General features: G+C 34.8%; 1 protein-coding gene across 2 annotated transcripts; it reads left to right on the top strand.

Annotated features, from left to right (window-relative positions):
- Positions 1–74: 74 nt before the first annotated feature.
- LOC131845308 (zinc finger protein 57-like) lies at positions 75–23,985 on the top strand. Of its 2 annotated transcripts, XM_059194354.1 has the most exons (13): positions 159–314; positions 1,545–1,664; positions 3,594–3,765; positions 4,877–5,055; positions 13,782–14,006; positions 14,519–14,724; positions 15,673–15,783; positions 16,528–16,632; positions 17,523–17,735; positions 19,352–19,463; positions 20,990–21,103; positions 22,072–22,224; positions 23,627–23,985. In XM_059194354.1, exons 1-13 carry the CDS (start codon positions 183–185, stop codon positions 23,777–23,779), a joined length of 1,995 nt encoding a protein of 664 aa, XP_059050337.1. In that variant the 5' UTR covers positions 159–182; the 3' UTR covers positions 23,780–23,985. The 2 variants fall into 2 exon arrangements, with proteins under 2 accessions (XP_059050336.1, XP_059050337.1); XM_059194353.1 differs by lacking the exons at positions 13,782–14,006; positions 14,519–14,724; positions 15,673–15,783; ... (4 more) ...; positions 22,072–22,224; positions 23,627–23,985 and adding an exon at positions 8,999–11,066 and having other exon boundaries at positions 75–314.
- Positions 23,986–24,378: the final 393 nt, after the last annotated feature.

Here is a 24,378-nt window from a genome sequence, read left to right as displayed (position 1 = left end):
CCGCTAAAATTCTCAAACTGGTAACATTACATTACCATGACTGCCAACTGTATAATTCAAACTGTCAACAATGTCCAAAAATTAAAAAAAAAAGTGCTTAACAAACAAAATGGCCGAAAGAAAGCTATGAAGCTTCTATTCTTTGTAAACTTATTTGAATAATTCTTTTGAAAAATAACAAAATGGGCGAAATAGATATTAATATAGAGGGTTACAATGTGAACGGCATATGTGTCGGTTGTTTAAATTACAATCGCAAGATGTTTTACAGCGAAGAAATAAAAATTTGTTTCAAGATTATCGCCAATATTGATGTAAGTATGAACAAATATCAATGTATTATCTCCGAAAACGTATTAGAAATACGAAATTCTTATATTCTGGTATTATGTTTGTGTACTTCATGTTAAAAAGCCATAAGTTTAATATGTAAACAAGAACAAAAATCATTGGAAACGCCATACATTTTTTTTTATTGTTTGCCGACTGCGACGCAGCTGAGAATTGTTAATTTGATGCTTTTTGTATTATAAAATATATAAAACTACACCAATAATATTACTTAAATTGTACAACCAAAGACCTTACATGTAGTATAGTCTTTTCTTAGGGAAATGAGTATTTTTTCAATAAACATTTAAAAAGATTCTAATGTTTAAGTATCTATTTAGATTTTTAACTAATTTGTAACTAACATTCGTATATACATTTATTTAATAGATTAAAAAAAAAAAAAAAAAACATTTCGCGTCATTAACGTTTACAAAAAGAATCATCTAGTTTTTGCTGTTATTGCTCGTCAATATGGGTATGAAAAGATAGGGTGCAATATTTTATTTTCTCTGCTTATTCTACACTATACAAGGATATATTATACATATAAACTTCCTCTTGAATCACTCTATCTATTGCTGAAAACTGCATTAAAATGTGTTGCATGTTTAAATGTTTAAATGATTGTTGAAATATCTTATTACATGTTTGTAATGTTTGTGCCATTTAAATATATTAGCAGACCTGGTCACACATTGCTGAGGCTACGGTTCTTGAATAAAATAATATTGCGACTAAAAATTGAGATGTAAGCTCCAGCTTGAAAGATTGGGTATCTTTCAAGCTGGATTGAATTGCACACAATGTGCAAATCAAATTTGCAATCAGTTCAGTAGTTAGTAGTCCATCGTGGACAAACAATGTGACATGTAATTTTTATACATATAAAGAGTTTTTTCTTTGTTTTTTCTTTTTAATCCATGTGGTTTATAGGAAACAAATACAGTTGCAACCAAATTGGTGACCACTCAACTTTGTGTCTAGACTGTACTGCACAAACATTGATTTTCAGTGAAACCAGAGTACTAGATGGCTTTAGGTAATGAAAACAAAATTGTGTACCATTCTCTATATGAACATGCACTGTTGGAAGTACTTGGTGTATCTTTTGCCACTAGTATACTGAGGATTGTTGAATAACAATCTCTTTCCCATATCCCCAGATAATGAATTGTTCCAAGTTAATAAAAAATTCCAATACTGTATTCCAGGTTCCTGATGGCCTCTCAATCCAGGTGTGCTGGGAATGCCTGGCTGCTGTCAAAGCAGTGGGTCGCTTTCAAGCTCAAATCTTGAAGTCATATGATGTCCTCATTGAATACTCAAAACAGGTTACTAATTGTTTTCCTATATAATAATAATTTATTAAGCATCATAGTACAGAATAAAAAAGAAAACTTATAAACTAATATATACAATATTGACAGCCTCGGTGGTCTAGTGGTTTAGCACACCGCTTTACTATCCGATGGTCGTGGGTTCGATTCCTCACACGGTACAAACATTTGTATTCCTGAGTATGACTGTTTGTATCGGTCTGGATGTTTTCTATGTATAATATGTATTCTTTATTGCACTTTTAAAAATTGTACAAATAGGCGAGCTTACCATATGGCATTCTCTACCATAATATGTATTTATTTAAAAAAAAAATTTATCCATGTATTTATATCAGTTGTCTAGTACCCATAACACAAGCTCTGCTTAGCTTGGGACTATAAAATTTCATAAAAGTGTTTATTGAAAGACTCTTGTGTAATTTAATATAGCTTGAATATAATATAAGTAACATATTTATTTATTCAATATATATGTATATGTATATCTACTGCATTTATCTGCCACGTTTAATATTTTTGTACTTCGAGTAAATATTTTTTAAAATGACGATATAAATACTGTTAGGGAAAATACATTTGTGATGAATTAAAATATCGCGTACCTGCGGATTTCTGAGTGGGCTTCAGGGTCTAGAAGATATTTTCGCTAATTTCTAGTTTCACAGTAGGTTTCACTCAAAATTTATTTTAATATACAAATAATGCGCGCGCGTCATGGCCGCCGTAAAGTTCTGTCATAGATAAGGGGGGGGAAGTGAAATTTAATAGAAACTAATACTCTAATATAATAATCTGTATTACGATGGTACAATATATATGAACAAATATATCTGTGCTGCATTTATCTGTGTTCAATTTCAATATAAAATATAGCCTATATATTATTCTGATGCATAAATATTTTTTAAAATGCATCAGTATAACACAGTATAGTTTCATAAAAAATCCATTCAGCAGTTTTTGTGTGAAAGACTAAGAAACATCTACTCACAAACTTTCGTGTTTATAACATTATTAATATTAAGATGTGCAGAAATAGAAATATTCTTCATTCAAATAAACTTAATTAATATAAGCACTTTTGAATAGTCACATTTTTTATTTATTTAAATGCAGATTCAACATAAGAAGAATGCGCGCGTGTTTCTATTTTAAAGAAATATTGTTAATTAGATTTACATTAACAAGGATTAGGCATGCGACAATCAATATAGAAACCGTTACACACTCTAATCTCTAATCAGTCAGAAAATAATTATATTGTAATTATTTATATAAAAAAACATCTATTACAAAGAGCAACACACAAGTTTTTTGCTCATTCTTCTTGTGATGAATCTGCATTCTGAATGAGTAATCAAAATATGACTATTCAAAAGTCACGTAAACTAATTTATTATATATTAAGTATTGTATCATATCATAAATCGTGTACAACACGGCAATACACCACCCCAGGTCTTGTGCTGAAAAACAGCGTTGCAGCGCTCCCATGCAGCATTATGCTGTGTGACCTATTCAGTGGACTAAGACAACATACACATGCACGCACACTCGCACATACGTAATTTGTGTACTGTTATTTGTATGTAGTTGTTCGCACTATTTGTTATTTATTTTTGTTTGTTTAATGTGTGTGTTTTAGTTTTCTACTGAATAAATATCATTTCATTTCATTTCATTTCAAAAGTGCTTGTAATGAGTTTATTTGAATAAAGATTATTTCTATTTCTAATAACATTTATTTAGCAAAAGCTTAAGTAATGTTTTATCTATGACATATGATTATGGCAACGCGTGAACACCTCTGGTATTTCAGGCGTCCATAGGCTACGGTAGCCGTTCACCTTCAGGCCATATGCCAGTTTGCCAATGTCCTACATTATGTCTGTCCTTATTAAAAAAAATATTTTGTTGCAGCATACATTCCTCAATTCGCCAGTAGACATCACAGCATTTGCGACCACTCAACTTACTGTGGGTGTATTGGATAACATATCTATAGAACAAAGTAGTACTTCAGAGCCAGATAATGATTTCAACATGGACGTAGACCTAAAGTTGGAGGATAAAGCATTCCAAGATGATCCAGGTTGGTTTTAATGTACTACTTGTTTGACGACCTCGGTGGTCTAGTGGTTTAGCACACCGCTTTACGTACGATGGTCGCGGGTTCGATTCCTCGCACGGCACAAACATTTGTATTCATGAATATGATTGTTTGTGTCGGTCTGGGTGTTTTCTATGTATAATATGTAGGTATGTATTTACAAAAAAATATCTATGTATATGTATCAGTTGTCTAGTACCCATAACACAAGCTTTAGCTAGCTTAATTTGGGTCTAGATGGCGCTGTGTGAATTGTCTTGAGATTATTATATTATTATTATTATATTACTATACTTATTTTTTATTGTTAACATCATAGCCTAGTAGTTTACTACCCCAAACCATCAAAAAGGGGGGAAGGGCCTATACAAGTATTACGTAAGCACTATGGGGGGCGGGGGGACCTTACTTTGCTTATTTTGGATGACATGGGGGGTGGGGGAGTCCAGACGGTTATGTCATTGTGGTAGTTATTTACTTTTTTACACGAATGGCAACCGTCACATTGTCGTTGTTAAAAAAAAATACATTAATTGAAAAATGCTTACGTAAGTATGAGGGAGGCGGTAAGAGCTTTTCTTAGTTTTGCTGATAAAGGGGATGAGGGAGGGCCCCTCCCCTAAAATAATTAAAATAAATAATTGTAATAAATCTAGTTATGTAATACTTGAACGGCTCCTTAGTACCTCAAACCACCAAAAAGGGGGGTCATGAGTCCACATTTCTAGTACCCCCCTACTTGTCATGTTGTATTTAAATATACCCAAATGCAATGTGGACATGTCACCATCATGTTTACAGTTGACAGTGCCTCTGAATCATCTGGGATACTAGTCGCTACATTTGTTTTTTTTTTATTTGTACAAACCCATCAGTGTGGGTTATGGGTACTAGACAAGTAATGTACAATCATACATGTTAATATAATTATTTGTACCGTACGCGTAATCGAACCCGCGACCATTGGAATATGCTGAACCGATATACTATTGAGGCCGTCGAAATAAAAAACAATTTTTCTTGTACGCCACTACCCCATCAGGGATAATAGCTGTGAATACAATATATATTTATTTATTCTTATTTTTTCCAGATTTTATACTAAAGGAAGAAGAATACATAGAAGAATCACACTTCTCAGACAACTTATCTCAAGAACAAGATGGAACTTCCGACGATGACGTGCAACTGTCGCAATTGAAAACTGAGAAGACTAGGAAGAAGGAGAAAAGAGAAAAGAAAGGGAGAAAAATGAAGAGTAAAAAAGAACCGGTGAGTATTTTTATATTCGATTTAAAATTTATAACTATTTACTAAACATAAACCTTCCTCTTGAATCACTCCATCCATTAAAATAACCGCTTCAAAATCTGTTGCGTAGTTTTAAAGATTTAAGCATACATAGGTACGGACAGACAGCGACAGCGACTTTGTTTTATACTATGTAGTGACGTATTTGAACATTTATACTCTGTATTATAAAAAAAAGTCGCCGTCGCTGTCTGTTCGCTTATATCTTTAAAATTACGCAACGGATTTTAATGCAGTTTTCAGCAATAGATAGAGTGATTCAAGAAGAATGTTTCTTAACATATATCTATGTTTTATAGGAACAAAAACTTATTGTTGTTTTGAGGTTATAAAAATTATAGTATTCATTCATTTGCTATAATTTCATTCATAGCTAAAATCTAACTATAGTCTGTTTCTTAATCCCGGAGACAAATTTGACATTTCCGATGTTGCCAGGGTTTGCATTTTTTAAATAGTGTTGTGGCATTATCGGAAATTAATATTAATTAGAGTTTTTTAATACATTTAACGGTAGTATCTTCATTTTATGTAACATCTCGTATCATTTTTGGTTTTCTATATTTTAATGGTAATTAGATCGCAGATTATTTGCCGTAAAGTTGTCGTACAGATAGACAGTTTCAATATTTTAAATAAATTGATGAAATAATAATAAATAAATTTTATTTCATCTCCACAAATTACATAATTCCAGTTTTATTACATAAATGCCAACAATAAAAATCACAAATATAATTTGTGGGAAATCTGGAGCCCAAATTCAGTCATAGCCTGTACCTTAGACATCAGGTTTCTCCTTCATATAAACTTGTTATACATCTAGTTTTAAGTTAAACGTGGAGTGCATTGAGCATGTGTTTATGTGTGTGTGTGTTGTGTATGTGTGTATATGTGTGAGTGAGTGGGTGATCAATGTAAAATTTATATATAAACTTATAATTTATATTTTACTTATATTTACATGTGTGTATTTAATTTATGTATATTATAGCTTTACTAGCTGTCTCGGCAAACGTTTTGCCTTAAAATAAAATAAAAATGTAGGGGTGGACTACGCCTAACATTTAGGATGATGAAAAATAGATCTTGGCCGATTCTCAGACCTACTCAATACACTCACAAAATTTCATGAGAATCGGTCAAGCCGTTTCGGAGGAGTACGAAACCTGTGACACGAGAATTTTATATATCAGAATATCCTGACTCCCACTGGACAACGGCAAAAAAGTTACGAAACCAATATACAAATGTGATCAGTGCCTTGAGAACACGTCGATTAATTTAGTGACAACACTCATCCAGCAGCCATTTTGATTTCATCTTTGCCGCGACGCCAATCGGCCCAGTGTGTTTTGAAAAAATGAGTGGCTTTTTTGTGTGTCTACCGGACAACCAGCACAAAAACGTAAGTATCCGATATATCGTAGTAAATTGAACTGAAATATATTCTATTTAATCTATATTTTTCATTGCGCCTGACTTAATTCAAAATATCATTATTTATTCATTATTAACAGGGATGGAAAGAATTAGCTGGAAAGATAAAGTAAGAAACGAAGAAGTACTACACAGGGTAAAAGAAAAATGGCAGATATTGAACACAATAGAAAATAGACGAGGAAAAATGTTAGGACACTTGATACGGCACGATGATTTCATCGATTCAAAATTATTATTGAAGGGAAAATAGAAGGAAAGAGGGGGAGGGGAAGACCAAGGAATAGCTACATCAAACAAACTGAGGACAAAATGGGAGTCGTGTCGTATCAAGAATTAAAGAGCATGATGGAAGATCGCAGAAAGTGGCAAGAGCTCCACCGACAAGAGCGTAGCTCTTAAATTATGAATGAATGAATGGAGCGCAAAGACTGATAAATGTCACTAGGACAACCAGTCACATGGACAACCAAAACCATTGCTGTGGGGAATTTTGGTTGTCCACAGACCAATAATGATAGAATCCACATAAAGCAATACTTTTTCTTTCAATAATTAGTTACTAAAGAGCAATAATGAATGCTCTAGTCCTTGTATGAGACAAGGGCTAGAGCAAGGGTCTTCAACCCGCGGCCTGCTGGTGTGTTTTCTGCGGCCTACCAACAGCACAGGCCCAGTCTCAATAGCGACAACAATTAAGTAATAAAAAGTGCATTTAATATAAAATAAAAAAATCCTTATAAAAATGTCTATGGTGCGGCGCTGTGCAGAATAAAAATGTTTTTGGCCCTTCATTTATAAACTGTTGAAGATCGCTGGCTTAGAGCATTAATTATTGTTTAATATAAATTTGATTGATATTTTGACCAATTTCAATTTCGTACTTCCTGATGTGTGTTAGCTTACTTATCACATTTTTATAGTCTAATATTTCTCTATTCTAAATTATTTTTAGGCAATGGTTTGACGGAAAAAGAAAAATCAAGACGCTATAGAGAAACTTAAAGCAAGCAGAAATTAGCTGAGCGAATGAGAAAAAAATGGAAAGCTACCATAGGAATAAAAAACTAATTTCAAGAATGCTGCCAGAAGATAAAGAAATCTGCAAACTTACATGGAAGCTACACAAACACTCACAGAGAAATCGCTGTTGAGAATATAATTGAGAATGCGCCTCCAAGCTCTCCGTCCATTCTGCAGGAAATAATGTCTAATTCATTGTTAATGTTTTAAGTTAATTAGTAAGAAGTGTCACGTTTATAGATCTGTTCATTATTGTATTGTTGATTATTTCGTAAAAAAATATAATAAAACTGATAATTATTGTCATATTGTTGATTTTTACAAAAAAAAGAAAAAATACAGATGGTTTTAATCCTAGTATCTTTATTTATTTTACCTAGTATCCTAGTACCTTTGGACTCCCGAGGATGTCCTATGGACAACCGTATATGTCCACTGAACAACCATTTTCCCCATATATGTCCCTGTGTCCTAAAGGCACATTATCGTCATCATTACTTTAAAAAAAATAGTAAGGTTTACAAAATGTTTAAATATGAATGTAATTAAAAGTGAATTTATAAACTGTTAAATATCACGTATTAATTATTATTTTACAAGTTAAATGAAAAGTTTGTCGTTGTACAGGAGACAATATTATTGGGAATAACTTATAAATTAAAAGTCTCGGCATATGCATAAGCCACGGATCGTCTATCTTCAAGGAGTTATCCAGGAATTCCCAAGAAGTCATTCAGCAGGAAATAAATACGTTATATATAAAATTCGAAGGAGTTTAAGCAAAATAAACAGACAATCGGACCTACTTGTGAATATTGTACAAATATTGTATTGTGAGAGGATCAAACATGTGATCATCGGAAAGTAAGACAGCGTGCTAAACCGCTAGACCATCTATATAGTCCATTGGATGATGGTTGAATTTTTTAGCGATAAGACCGCCCGTTGCTACCTCCTGGCCTTATTTATTATTGTGTTTTTAGCTTCTTATACATAATTATATATGTATATTCTGTGAGAAGAACAATAAAGAGTTTCATTCATACATTCCTTTATAATATAACCATGTATTTATATCTAAGGCCATATTTATTTAATACTAAATTCCCATTATTATTTAAGTATACAAGATCTACGAGAATTCGCTATATTTCTCTTATATTTTAATTTGAAATTGAGATTTATTCTCTATCAAAAGACTTTCTGTCTAGATTTTCTCTGGAGACTACAGCATGAGGTTCAAAAAGAATATATTAAGGATTCTTAAGGGTCACAAAGCATACGTGACTGCCGTCGTGGTTTTGACGTCTATACGCTATGATAAACGTTTACTACCAAAAGCTTTATGCTAGTTTGGCATCAATATGGCATAAATAACGGAGGTTTCTTGAATGTTCGACACCGCTGCTCAAATATGTATTATATTTTCTCTTCGTTACAGGTCACTCTGTCTAAGATCAGCAAACGAAGCAAATATAAAGAAGGATACATGGAAAAAGCATTAGATTCCGTCAAAAAATTACGCTATTCTTATTATAAGCAGCAAAGAGATACAAAAAAACTAAGGGCTCTTGGTCAAACCAGGTGTGAAGCACTACAAGTGTTTTCTAACGAAGAAGAAAAAATTGTAGTCGATTGGATTACAGAGCAGAGGAAACGTGGGTTCCCAAGAAAGAAAGACGATGTTAAGTCTTTCATTGTTCAGTTACTCAACGATCTACCAAGACCGAATCCGTTTCCAGAAAACATACCTGGAGATGATTGGATAGAAGATTTTGAAAAACGACACCCAATTCTAACACAAATACCTAAATCACAGGACGCAGAGGCTGAGGTTAAACAGTGGTTCGAAAACGTAAACTCATACATAAATACAAATAATTTAAAGAAGGTTATACGTGATCCCAAACGCTTATTTATAATTGATGAGACTAATTTTAATATATCACCTAAAATATCACTTTGTAATTACGATAAAAGTCTAGATGCTACAACTGCTTTGGTAGAAAACTTCACAGTTATGTTCACGTTCTCAGCAAATGGCTTTTGTTGTAATCCATATCTTGTTTATCCGTTTAAAAATATTACACGGAAGTTAACAAACTGGATGCCAGTACAATGGATTAGTAATAATAGTGATAATGGTTTAATAACGGCCACATGTTTTCTAGAATATCTTTCTGAATTGTATGCGCAATTAAAGAGAGTTGCAATAACCTTTCCTATAATACTATTTGTAGATGGCAGAGTGCCTCTAAACATTGATATTACGAATTTATGCAAGAAGTTTGATATACATTTAGTAGCTTTTTATCCATATGCTGATAAAATAATTAATATTGATGAAGCTACTTACAGACCAATAATTAAGGCGTGGATGGAAATGTCAAAACTTAAAGTCAGTGACTATAATTTTGCACCGCAAATGCATAAATCATTATTAAAATCTTTGGATAAAGCAACACTTATTGAACGATTTAAAGTATTAGGGCTATTCCCTTTTAGACATAGTAAAATAAATTATAAATGTTTAAAAACAATAGTAAGAGATGAGGAGATACATGAAGAAAATGACAGTGAAAGAAGTATAGTAATCGATGAAATATACTTGGGTACCGGGGGTGTAACTGTCGAAGAATTACCCAGTAATACTGCTGTTAGTAAAACGGGCATAACAAATAATAAAGAATATGTGTTATTACGCAATCCTATGAGTGATAGTGAAAATAATTTAGGAAATGGGAAATCACTTTTATATATAACTGCAAATAATGGACAAGTTCCGGAAACAGCGTTTGATAAAAACACGAATATGGAGCACTCTTTAAATGATACACAATCTATTTTACGTACAACATTGAAAAATATTCAAATTTGTAAAACAGGAATGCGAATTGTAACACCATTGAAACCCTTAGATGAAAAAGAAGATGTATTGAAGAAACTTGTTGTTGAAGAAGCTAATTTAAAAAATGTAGATTTTAATATACCTTCTACGTCAACAGCTATTTTAATAAGTAATACAAATAATAATATGACAGAAAAGAAATCATTACAAGTTAAAAGTCCAAGTAAATTCACGAGACAAATAAACAATAATGATTTTGATAACATAGAATATTTAGAAGATGAAGAATTCGATATAGTTTCCTCAGTTAGTAGTAATGAAAACATTTGTGTAGTATGCGAAGAACACTCGGAAGCTGATATACTAAATTGTGTAAATTGCAAAGGAAAATATCATAGAGACTGCGTGCCAGGACATCATCAAATGCATATACCTGATAGTCAAGACGGAACATTTTTATGTCATAATTGTTCTGACGTGAATTCTGATTCCTCAGAATCGGGTGTTTATTTAATAGTTAATTGAAAATATATTATGGAAAGTTCTGAGAATTTCCTGAAAAATGCATCTATTGAATTCCATCATCCCACATTCCGCCAGAATGCAAAAGAGGCAGGATAGAGTAGGATGCTCATCCAGACCAATGCAAAAATTATCATTTGTTTATGGAATGGCAATGAAACTGACGATCCATCTTTATCTCATCTACGTTATGTTTAAAGATTAATGGGATTGTTTAAAATTCCAGATACATTAAGGACAAAGTCCACAAGGAATATATCCAAGGGACGTTTAAAGACATGACATACAGCAGAGAATGAAAGAAAATTGTTTGTCTTAGTATGGACACGTGATGAAATGTAGATAATATAATAAAAAAAATAATAGCCATTGTCGTAGCGGGACGAACGACCACCGATCACCTGAGCTCGAACCATGCACCAAGATTTTTTGACGATGGTTTTAACATTAGAAATGATGCAAAACTTCCAAGAGTAGCTTAATTTATCAGGAGGCCTGACCCCAAATAGAGAAATAGCCAGGAGAATAATGAACTGAAATAATTACATTAAAAACAAAGTCGTATAATTGACCAAATGAACTACGTGTGCCTAGATTAAGATTTATTTTTAATGTTTTAAAATCTGTTTTTTAGTAAATGTATGTTATTTATAAATCCAAGACGTTTCGAGATTTTTAGAAATATATAAAAATCTCGAAACTCTTCCGAAACGTCTTAACAGATTCTAATGAATTATTGGTAGATCTGAGAATAAGGTCCTAGGTATTTTTATAACCCTAGAGGATAAATTTTAACCCTATCCAGAAATAAATTATATGGCAAAACAACGTTTGTCGGTACAGCTAGTTAGTACAAATATAAAATACGTCATTGTTATATAATCTGTTGTTATAATATTGATAAGTGTATATAATAAATAGTTAAATCAATATTTATGGTTTCATGTTTTTTACAACCGCCATTTTGTTTACAGTGATCTGTATAAATACAAAATGACGACAAGACTCCCTAATATTTTTGTATAATATAAATGGAATTGTGATGCGATATTCGGGGCACCAATAGACCAATAGAATGATAGGATGAGCATATAATGAGGTCAGGTCACATAGTTGCGATTTTATTAGGAAACTTAGTTCGTTTGTTAAATTATTGCGGCTCGCTTCAGCTGACCATAAAGAATAGCAACTATTTTTTAAAATATGGAATATAGCTTCAAAATTAATCTGTTGCAAATAAATAGGTCTGAAGACTGTGTACAGGTTCTTTAATTTTAATTTGTTTACTTACGAAAATGTGCTTCACTGAATAAATTGAAATAACACAAAGATTACATAATCGAAGTGCAAGGATCCCCAACGGGGTAATCAGAGATTGATTTTTATGGATGAATATGATATAGTACTCCCATCTGTGTTACTGGTATTCGCTGAAGGTGCATCAGTGGAGGATGATAAATTAAGAATGAAGTCAGATCAGTTGTCCCATCATAGCAAATTAACCAAGATTATTTCCACTGATAACCTGATATGGCACATTCCTAGTAATGTGGCCATTAGTCCTATTATAGAAGGGGCTAATTCATCTTATCATCCCCCACTGGCGTAAAACCATTGACGCAGGCAGGCAATAATCACCACCAAGGAGATGTTTAGAATAGAATAGAAAATCCTTTAATCAAATAAACTTTAAGCATTTTAAAATAATCATACTTATTATTTTAATCTACCGCTCATTCGGAAAGCTGTCTCATTACAATAAGAACGAGCAAGAAACTTGCTGTCTTTTAAATAAACTACTAACTAATACTAGATAGATAGATAAAATCTTTATTCGTATCCCGATAACAAAGTGTACAAACAAAATTCAAATAACACAAGAATAGTAATTAATTATAAAAAAGATATCACATAACACTTTAACTTCCGCATAAAATAAACATTAAAATACATATTAGGTGCCACAGGGATACGAAAGGGTTGAGCTACTCAGTGAACAATTTGCTCAGCGAGTAAAACACTGATTTTCAGTAGCAGCCCAGTGGTGGTGCGATCGCGTGCAGCGACATATTCACTCAACAATCTTAATGTTACCAAAATTTAATTAAACTCATCATTAATAAAAATACTTAATAGAAGAAAAAAATAATAAAATAAATAAATCAAAATGTATATCAATATATATTCAAATACAAATAACTGTTGACGTAGACCATCACCTAAGAGCCAAAGACTTTAAAAAAAAAAAAAAAAATATATAAATGCTAGGAAATGTCTAGTAGAAAAAGTTTTATCTTTTTCTTAAATACCAGTTTTGAAGTAAATGTAATGTATTACACTCAAAATGTTAAATACACAATAAGACTAAATCAGTCGTAGTGATTAGAGCAGACCAGTCCCTGCAAGCAGCACTCGTTCCCGAGTATGACGAGGCTGATGTAATTCTATATACCATTATAATGGTCCATATTAAATTTAAATTCAAATTCAAATTCAAAAATCATTTTTTCAAGTAAGACTTTTTAGCCGCTTATTAACGTCAAGTTTTTACATTAGAATTTTTTCCCTACCGTATATTTTTCCCTTATAAACCAACATACATATGTAATAATAATAAATAGTCTCTATGATCACGGCACTAATGACGGCAATCTGCCACGGTAGCTCCGATAAACCACAACCTTCGGCCAGTAGTCCTCCTTCATGAAGGTGGGCAGCATGTTGGTGGAGACCCGGGTCAGTAACGCCTTGAAACTCACGTTGTGACTCGACTCCAGCGTCGCCCCCAATGTCAGGTTACTCCTGGTCCTTATATATCCTGCCCCTAGTAATGCATTTTATCCTGCATTTTCAGGATATAAAACCATCAGAAGTTAAACCCAACCATCGCAAATTGAAGAACCTGCCTGAAGGTCTGGTGGAGGTGTACACGATGACTGAGGAGGAAATGTGGCAGATCAGGTCTGAAGATGTCACCAGCAAGGTGTTCAGCAAACTGAAATACAAATGTGATATGTGCCTTATAGGTTTCAATACGGAGAAACTAATGAATGACCATATGAATGGAAAACATAGGCCGGTAAGTGAAAAGAAACATTAGACAGGCTCAGTTGTCTATGGGTTCGATTCCTCTCGCGATGCAAACATTTGTAATAACTGTTTTTATTAATAATTATTGTTATTTACCACTCACAATGGTTCTTACAATATTATTTTTAATAGCGTGTACTAAAACGATAGAACATTGAGATTGTCATTCAATTTGTTCAATTTGTTGTTAGAGAAATGCGAAATGTCTGTGCGAGAAATCAAACCCGCTACCATCAGAAAGATATCAAAACTGTCAGTTCTATTAATAAGAATTTACTTTTGCCTATGAAATGGCATATTACTGCGATGCCTGCCAATATTTATTTATTAAAACTTTAATACACAAATAAAGGTTAAACAATATTAACTGTAGTAAAAAAAGTTTACTACATTGAGGTCGTCGTTACATCTATTTGTTGTTATAGAAAGCCAAATGTCCTTGCGAGAAATCGAATCCGCGACCATCGGAAGTGAGGCCGTTATATCTATTTGTTGTTACAGAAAGGCAAAAAGTGCCATCAATGCGACGTGTGCCAAGCGTACTTCTTAACAAAAGAGAACGTGTCTGCCCACCGCGCACTCCACGCGTCCGCGTTCAGATGCTGCCGCTGTGACATACGAACTACCCTCAAGAGACTCATGCTGCGGCACGCACTAGTACATACGGGGCCGCAGCACCAGTGCGGCTCTTGCGGAGTTATGTTCAGGTGATTTAAGAATAGTCGATACTAGTCAGTTCAGTTCAGTTCGGTTCAGTTCTATTTTATTACTATCAATCACGCTCGTACACACCGGCCTGCAGCACCAGTGCGAATCCTACCCAGTTATGTTCAGGTAATTACTTTCAGTTCTTGGGAGTTCAGTTCGGTTCAGTTCTATTTTATTACTATCCATCACGCTCGTACACACCGGCCTGCAGCACCAGTGCGATCCTACGCAGTTATGTTCAGGTAATTACTTTCAGTTCTTGGCAGTTCAGTTCGGTTCAGTTCTATTTTATTACTATCAATCGCGCTCGTACACACCGGCCTGCAGCACCAGTGCGAATCCTACCCAGTTATGTTCAGGTAATTACTTTCAGTTCTTGTGAGTTCAGTTCGGTTCAGTTCTATTTTGCGACCTTACCTAAAAGAGAACGTGTCCGCCCACCGCGCGCTCCACTCGTCTGCGTTCCGATGTTGCCGCTGTGATATATGAACTACCCTCAAGAGATTCATGCTGCGGCACGCACTTCGAACATACAGGTCCTCAGCACCAGTGCGGCTCTTGCGGAGTTATGTTCAGGTAATAAAAAAGAATCGTCGCTTGTGAGTTCAGTTCGGTTCAGTTCTATTTTGCAATTGCACTTCGTGTACACTTGCCAGCAGCACCAGTGCAGATCTTGTGGAGTTCATCAGGTAATTATTTTACGTTACTAGTTTTCTTTACGTATTTACTAGAAATAATCGCTTCTTTTCAGTTCAGTTCGGTTCAGTTCTATTTTGCAATTGTGCTCTTTCATACTTACTTGCCAGCAGAACCAGTGCCGCTCCAGTTATATTCAGGTAATTACTTTCGTTTCTTGTGAGTTCAATGCGGTTCAGTTCTATTTTGCGAACTGAACCTAAAAGTGTATCTGGCAGTTTGTTTTAATTTTATAATAATTGTTGTTTCAGTACAAAATCGAAGTTGACTTACCATAGAAGTATATGTCGAAGGGAGCGCCCGCAATGTGACTGCTGTGGGAAAGTGTTCGCTAATAAGATGACCCTAAAGTACCATCTCAAGTTAGTACCATTTGTCTTCTTCATTGTTATCTGATTGAACAGAGATTAAGTGCGTAGCGGTTTCTATGTTGATTGTCGCATGCCTAATCCTTGTTGTTAATTAAATATAAGTAAATCAATATTTATTTAAAAGAGCAACACACAAGTTTCTTGCTCATTCTTCTTGTGATGAGTCTGCATTCCGAATGAGAGTAGAATCAAAAAACTTGACTATTCAAAAGTGCTTATATTAAGTTTTTTTGAAAATAAAGATTATTATTATTTCTATTATTCTTCATTATCAGAATGCTTTCACCGTAAGGCATATTCTTCTCCGATCCGTATCTACGCTGCACTCTCCATATCTTCTCATGGTGCTTGTTTTTAATAATAATACCTTTAGACAATCCACTCAGCGCAATCTAATTTCAAGCTAAACAGAGTATAATACCCACAACACAAGCTCTGCTTAGTTTGGGTCTAGATGACGCTGAGTTGATTATTTTGTAGTACGGTAGAATAATAATAATCTCAGGACAATTCCGTTAAGCTAGCTAAAGCTTGTGTTATGGGTACTAGACAACTGATACAAATACATAGATGTATTTTTTTCGTAAATACATACATAATATACATAGAAAACATCCAGACCGATACAATCATACTCATGAATACAAATGTTTGTGCCGTGCGAGGTGCTTAACCGCTAAATCGTTAGACCACCGAGGCCGTCATAGAATTATAATAAGTATTATTTATTTTCAGATTATTACCACAGAATAAAGATGACAAACCGAAGGAGAAACTCTACATTCCATGCAAGGGCTGCGACAAAGTGTTCCACTCGAAGAAAAGTTACAGATCTCACGTGTAAGTACACATACATACATACAAGTTATGTGCGCGATCAGAATGTATTATTGCAGATACTGATATGATGATAATAATGTTTCACAATCCACACAGCGTCATCTAGTCCCAAGCTAAGCAGAGCTTGTGTTATGCGTACTAGACAACTGATATAAATATATAGATACATTGTTTTTATGATACATATATGTTATACGTAGAAAATGTACAGAGAAACAATCCTACTCATTAATGCAAAAGTTGGTGCGTTTGAGGAATCGAACCCGTGACTATTGAAAAGTAAAGCGGTGTGCTAAACTGCTACACCACCGAGATTGGCAAAATATGAATTAGAGTTTAAATTATTTTGTTGACGAGTTTACATGCGGTATAACAGTGATATATTTGACGTCACTTTAGTAAGTGGTCTAAAAAATGTGACCAACTGTGACAGATGGGATAAAAAGGAATTAGGAAATGTCTGTGTTAATGTCACATTGTCCGCAGCGTGATACACGAGGGCAAAGCTGTTCTATGGGGAGGGGGGTAAATAGTTATAAAATTTGTGTAACAATGTCACATTGTCAACACACAGTGATACACGAGGGCGTGATATACCCATGTCCTATATGTGGCAAGCTATTCAAATGAAGGATAAATAATCTGGGAATTTGTGTAACAATGTCACATTGTCTACACTTAAATGTGACATACCTATGTTCCGTGCGGCGATATGGGTGGGGGGGGAATTGGGGTATTCAGTGGGTGGGGAAAATATTGATGATATTGGTGTGGCAATGTCACATTTTTAACAGCGTGATACACGAGCATGTTTCATATGCAGCTATATGTTTCAATGGCTAGGTGGAAATATTCATGAAATTGTTGTGACAATGTCACATTGTCAACAGCGTGATACACGAGGGCGTGACATACCCGTGTCCCACATGCGGCAAGCTGTTCCAATGGAAGCGTAACCTGGCGCGACACGCACGCAACCACCGGGAGCGCGAGCTGGGTGCACTGCACGAGTGCAGGGAGTGCAACAAGAGCTTCTCCAGCAGAGATTGCTACAACAACCATATGAGACTCAGCAAGCGGCATGTCGGTGAAGATGCATACGTGTGAGTATTATTGTTACTAGTAACTGCCTTTACTCGACCCGTTCTATCACGCGTGATAGAACGGGTCGTGTAAAGGCAGCTAGAGCGCGAGCTGGGCGCGCTGCACAAGAGCAAGTGCAACAAGAGCTTCTCCAGCAGAGACTGCTACAACAACCATATGAGACTCAGCAAGCGGCATGTCGGTGAAGATGCATACGTGTGAGTATTATTGTTACTAGTAACTGCCTTTACTCGACCCGTTCTATCACGCGTGATAAAACGGATCGTGTAAAGGCAGCTAGAGCGCGAGCTGGGTGCGCTGCACGAGTACAGGGAGTGCAACAAGAGCTTCTCCAGCAGAGACTGCTACAACAACCATATGAGACTCAGCAAGATCGGTGAAGATGCATACGTGTGAGTATTATTGTTACCATATGAGACTCAGCAAGCGGCACGTCGGTGAAGATGCATACGTGTGAGTATTATTGATGCTAGCTAATTTTACACGACATATTCTATCACTCATGATAGAACGGATTGTGTAAAGGCAATTTTTATCTCTTTAGCGTTAGAAAGCCATCTGAATTCCCATCTCTTTAATGGTTGATACGACATGATTCTGACTTTGTTATTATTCTGCTTTATATAACGGTATCTTGGTCTTCCCCTTCAAAGATACACATCGTATCAGGAGCGTGTAAGAACGTGTCGTGTAAAAGCAATTCCCATCTTTTCAGCACGGGAAAGATATTTCGTTTATACATGAGTGGGTTACATCTATTGTAGCTGTCCATCATAATTTAAGAGGCATGCTCTCATCGATTGAGTGGAGACAGTGAAGTTCCATCACTACTGCCTTTATACGTACGTTCTTTTATGCAACAAAGAGTGTTCCATGTAAATGTAGATAAAGAACTAGAAAAGACAACTAAATCATTTCCGCGTCCGTCAGTCCGTGCGTGCTTTAGAACGCGCTCCTGATCGCACGTGAAAGAATAACCGTGTTTTATCTGTCATTTATTTATTAACATACAAAACGGATTACAATCAATACAATAATATCATTAGGAGCGTGTAGTTCAGTACAAAACTGGATTGTAATCCAACACTATCATCATCATCATCTGCTTCTTCCTTATCCCATTTATTTGGGGTCGGCGTAATATGTTTTTCTCTTCCATTCATCTCTGTTCGCATTAATCCCGTAATCCAACACTATGTATGCCTAAAAGCTAAATTATATAGACGCATTCAATATACGCTAGATAAGGTTATATAATGAAATGTAAACGAAATAGAAAATAATATATAACTACGGAATGCAATGAAACATTATGTTAACAGAATTTTATTTGTATTAAAAAAAATTGGTACAATATTAAATATAATTTGTCTTTACGGAGAAAATTTAGTTGTCTCCGAAACTGGGCCAGTGTTGAATGGAAAATATATATTTCTATTCAAGACAAGAACTTCATTGTATTGACGCACATCCGATCTATTGGGTTATAATATGAAGTATTATTTGAGTAAACCTGAAGATGGTGTTATAATTACGGCTGCGGGATCTAAATCTCATATTAAAGTTTAATAGAGAAAGAAGAGTGGACAATAAATAAATAAAATGTTTTTTACAGCCACGAATGCAGTTATTGCGGTAAAAAGTTTGCAACCAAGTGGTGTATGGTGGACCATATTGACTGGGACCATCTCAAGCGAATCAAATACCAGTGCAGAGTTTGTTTCAAGGTACGCATTTCATTAATTACCACCTCACCTGCGCAACGGCGTTTAATTTCCAATATTTTTCATACCATTTTGTGATTATATAAACTCGGTGGGTTAGGAAAGCCGACCCCGAGTAACTGGAAGAGGCGAGGTTGAAGAAGAATATATAATTTGACGTAGTCTAGTGTTTTGAGTAGTCATGCTCACTAAAATGTCCAGACATGTGGCGGCGTGGTGGGCCGGGTCATTGGGCTCCCTAAAATATGGTCGAGCGCAGTGGTGGCTGGCTCATCCGTCGTACTCGTGAACGGGTGCTGCTTGTAGGGACTGGTCTGCTCTAATCACTATGACTGATTTCCTCTTATTAATTGTTTAACCAGTTGGTTATATATTCAATATTATTTCTATTTGAGTATTTAATTGAATTAGTGCTAATTGGTGGTTTGTATTCACACACTTAAACTTAAAAATGTAAAGTAATAATAAAATTATTTAAAAGAGCAACACGCAAGTTTCTTGCTCGTTCTTCTTGTGATGAGACAGCTTTCCGAACGAGCGGTAGATTAAAAAATGTAATGACTATTCAAAAGTGCTTCAATGTAAGTTTATTTGAATAAATGATTTTCTATTCAATTCTATATGTAGATTAGAAAATTAAAACGAAAACATAAGCACAAAAATAAAAAGAGTTATTTATGTAACTGGTTGGTTAATGTGAAGGGTGTGATTGCTTTCGGAGCACAGCTTATGGAACCGGTGAACTAATTATCTAACTTCGCAACTACTTTCGTATGTAACGTAGTGGAAATGACGTCATCTGCCAATAATGCGATGGAGGGCGTTGATATTTGCAATACAAATACAATACTTCTGTAAATGTCATCGTTTCTTCAGTGAATTGGTACCAGGGGCGGATCGTTAATTTGTGGGGCCCTGGGCTAAATCTACTTAGAGCCTATCTAATATTATTTAACTAAAAAAATTCACTCACAAAATAACAAACAGGCGACTAGAAATTCCCCGTTCCTTTCGATTGACGCGCACTTGCATGTGTTGATTGATCTCAGCGTTGACAACCTTATGATAGGTTTTTTAACATTCGAGATATTTTAGTATTCTAAACTAGTTGTTCCCGCGACTTCGTCCGCGTGGAATTTGGCTTTATCTAAAATAAAAGTAGCCTAAGTTTAGCCTTATTACATCAGCAAACTCTAAAAAATGTACCGTCAAAGTCGGTCCAGCCATTTCAGAGATTAGCCTGAACAAACAGACCGACAGACAGGAAGACAAAAATTGTAAAAAATGATATTTTGGTATATGTACCGTATTTATAGTCATATGCATGTAGTAAAAATCGGTTATTTCAATATTACAAACAGACACTCCAATTTTATTTATATGTATAGATATCATTTCAGTGGGAACTGGAGGCCCTTTGTATCCTCGGGGCCCTGGGCTGCAGCCCAAAAAACCATTAGGTAGATCCATCCCTGATTGGTACACATGTTTTCTGTTTTAAATAAATAAATAAATATAAACAATTACAGGCCTTCAAAACAGCTAAAATTATGGTCGCCCACATGAACAATATACACGAAGGGAAGAGAGATAAAGTACCGGACGGGGAACACCTGTGTGAGATCTGTGGGAAATCATACAAGGTAATGTATAAGTTTGTATTTAGGAGATACGTAGCACCAAACATGCGTAAAAAATAAAAAATGGGGACATAAAAATATTGTTAGTAAAATGTTCAAATCAAAACCCCTATACTATCCAATGGTCGCGGGTTCGATTCCTCGCACGGTATAAACATTTGTATTCGTGAGTATGATTGTTTGTATCGGTCCGGGTGTTCTATGTATATTATGTATTTGTTTATAAAAAAGGTATCCATGTATTTATATCAGTTGTCTAGTACCCATAACATAATTTCTACTTGAATTACTTTTTGTTTTAATTTAAACTATATATCGTCTTATATATAAAACTCTCGTGTCACAGTTTTCGTTCCCATACTCCTCCGAAACGGCTTGACCGATTCTCATGAAATTTTGTGAGCGTATTCAGTAGGTCTGAGAATCGGCCAACATCTATTTATCATCCCCCTAAATGTTAGGGGTGGTCCAACTGTAAGCGACGCACTACTTATATATAATTTATTGTATATTTTTCTGTCATGTTCCTCTTAAGATGTTCTTGTTTTGCCCTATTGTTTAGAAATGTATGTATACCTGTATTACGCACCTGCGTATGAATTTTATTAAAGGTACAGGTATGTGCAATGACCCGCCGTACTGTCCGTATGCAAGCCTCCCCACCTAATTGCTTAGTAGCTTCCCACCAACCAACGCGAACGCGGCTTGTTGCACGTCCTAGTTTTAAACTACGCAATATCTTTTATTTTTTATACCAACCCTAAATTGTTTTTTTTATTTTAAGACTAAACAACGTTTGCCGGGACAGCTAGTTATATATATATAAACCTTCCTGTTGAATCACTCTATCTATTAAAAAAAACGCTTCAAAATCCGTTGCGTAGTTCTAAAGATTTAAGCATACATAGGGACAGACAGCGACAGCGACTTTGTTTTATACTATGTAATGATGATAATATATTTTTCCACAGACTGTAAAACGGTTGAAGGGCCACGTGTGGGCGATGCATACGAACCGGTCTACCACTAAGAGCTTCAAATGCAAGCAATGCCCGGCGACTTTCACATGGCAGACGTCTATATACAAACACGTGAAGATAATGCATGAAAACAAACGGAGCAAGGTAAGAGGTTTTTTTATAAAACGTGTTTTTTTATATATATTTGTATTATTTTTATTAAAAAAGTAATGTAAGGCTTTTAAAAAAAAAATATTTTTAATGTGGTGAGTGATCACCACTCACCACATTGTAAAATTACCCCATGTCCACATCACTAACGATCCGCTTTCCCCATTACCAAATATATATTTATATCTAAGTTTATTTAATAATAATAATAATAATAATCTTTATTTGTCTCAAATAAACTTTTCACAAACAATACAACTGTTGCCCATAGAATAATATAATTTAAAACTAATGAATGAGACAAAACGGTCTATAACTCAGTGAGGGCAGTGAGTCCACCCTCTCTGCTATTCTGTTATAGCCTTTATTTAAGTTTTTATTGGTAAGGGGGGGTGGGGAGGGGATTGGATTAATAATGTGGAGTAATGTAATAGTCATAATATTAATACTAGATTTAAAGACAAACTTGCTGTCCCCAAGTATCGTTTAGAAAAAGTCAATAGGTCTTTTATGGGAATAGGTATAAAAATTTACAATAAAATACCAAAGGATATATTGGAATTATCCTTAAATAAATTCAAAACATCTGTTAAATCATATTTACTGAGCAAGGCCTATTACTCACTAAACGATTACTTGAATGACGAGCGTGCATGACAATAGTTTTCATGTTCGGGATTTTCATTTAATGTTAGACATAGACACCTATATAAATACCTATGCATTGTAAATAAACTGGCTTTAAAAAAAAAAAGTAATTCAATTGAGTTTCTTGCCAGTTCTTCTCAATTGGATCTATATACCGAACTGGACGGTAGGGAAAAAAATTATAATGTAAAACTTGACGTTCATAAGCGGCTAAAATGTCCTACATGAATAAATGATTTTTGAATTTGAATGACATGGGGGTCCTCAGTTCACATTACTACAAAAATACAGTAATATTATTTTTTTAATTAAATATAATATTGAATATATAACCAACTGGTTAAAAATTAATAAGAGAATTAGGGTTCATTGTCGACCAATGTGGACTGATGATCCCATTGCTCAGCAACGTACCATGTCAGGAATGCATGCGGCAATCAATACAAAAACCGCTACGCTTTCATATTTCTAAAATCAATCAATTAAATCAAGAAAGCAATGATTGCTAGCAACGTACCATGTCAGGTCGACCTCCACGCGGTTCCCCCTGGAAACCATCGTGATAAATTCCCGGTGAATTTGTCACGTTGGGCTAACTGATCTTACTTCATGTTCATCTTATCATCCTCCACTGGTGCACGTCAGCGTAAACCGTTAGCGCAGGCGGGTGCACCATTCCATTATCATCCACTAAAAATAAAAGTTCATTGTATCCCACCGTTATATACTTATTATTTTAATTTTCCAGCTGTACCAGCCCCGAGCGCAACCACCGCCTGCAAAGAAAGAAGAGCCCTACCCGGGAATGGATCTCGCGAACCGCATGAACTATTTCCAACAAAACGTAACTGGCAACATAGGGCCTATACACCCTGTGCCTATTATACAAAATGTAGTATAAATAATAATAATAATAACCCTGGACAATTCACACGGCGCCATCTAGTCCCAAGACAAGCAGAGCTTGTGTAATTGGTACTAGACAACAGATAGAAATACTGAAATATTTTATATTTTGTGTATATACATACATAATAGAAAATGTCCAGACCAATACAAACAATTATATTCATTAATACAATATTTTAAACATAGATTGTGGCCTATCTTAAAAAAAAAATATTATGGATAACGCAGGATGGTGTACCTTCTGTGTTTTCTCCTTTACCCAAATTTTGTCTGGAAAATTATCGCTTAAGCGATAAGACCGCCTTTTGTACCTACATACTATGTATATTTTATACTAGCTTTTACCCACGGCTTCGCACGCGTTAATTAATCCCCTTAAGGGTGGAATTTATCAAAATCCTTTATTGGCTGTTGCCTACGTCATAACATCTACCTGCATGCCAAATTTCAGCCCGATCCGAGTGGTTTGGGCTGTGCGTTGATAGATCACTAAGTTAGTCACCATTGAGTTATATATTTAGATTTTTCTTTTTAAAGGTGCAATAGTTATAAACCTAATTGGCAATATGCAGTAAACATAAAACAAACATA

This window comes from Achroia grisella, unplaced genomic scaffold (genome assembly GCF_030625045.1).
Source record: "Achroia grisella isolate CSIRO2021 unplaced genomic scaffold, CSIRO_AGI_Agris_v1 utg461, whole genome shotgun sequence".
Classification (NCBI taxonomy): domain Eukaryota; kingdom Metazoa; phylum Arthropoda; class Insecta; order Lepidoptera; family Pyralidae; genus Achroia; species Achroia grisella.
Note: the sequence above shows the minus strand (reverse complement) of the source record. Positions and strands in the feature narration are given on the sequence as shown.

Excerpts from the sequence above, each read along its gene's own strand:
- LOC131845308 (XM_059194353.1), top strand. The coding sequence starts at position 183 with ATGGGCGAAATAGATATTAATATAGAGGGTTACAATGTGAACGGCATA. Across the intron at positions 315-1,544 it reads AGATTATCGCCAATATTGAT|GTTCCTGATGGCCTCTCAAT; the intron begins GTAAGTATGAAC and ends ACTGTATTCCAG. Across the intron at positions 3,766-4,876 it reads AGCATTCCAAGATGATCCAG|ATTTTATACTAAAGGAAGAA; the intron begins GTTGGTTTTAAT and ends TATTTTTTCCAG.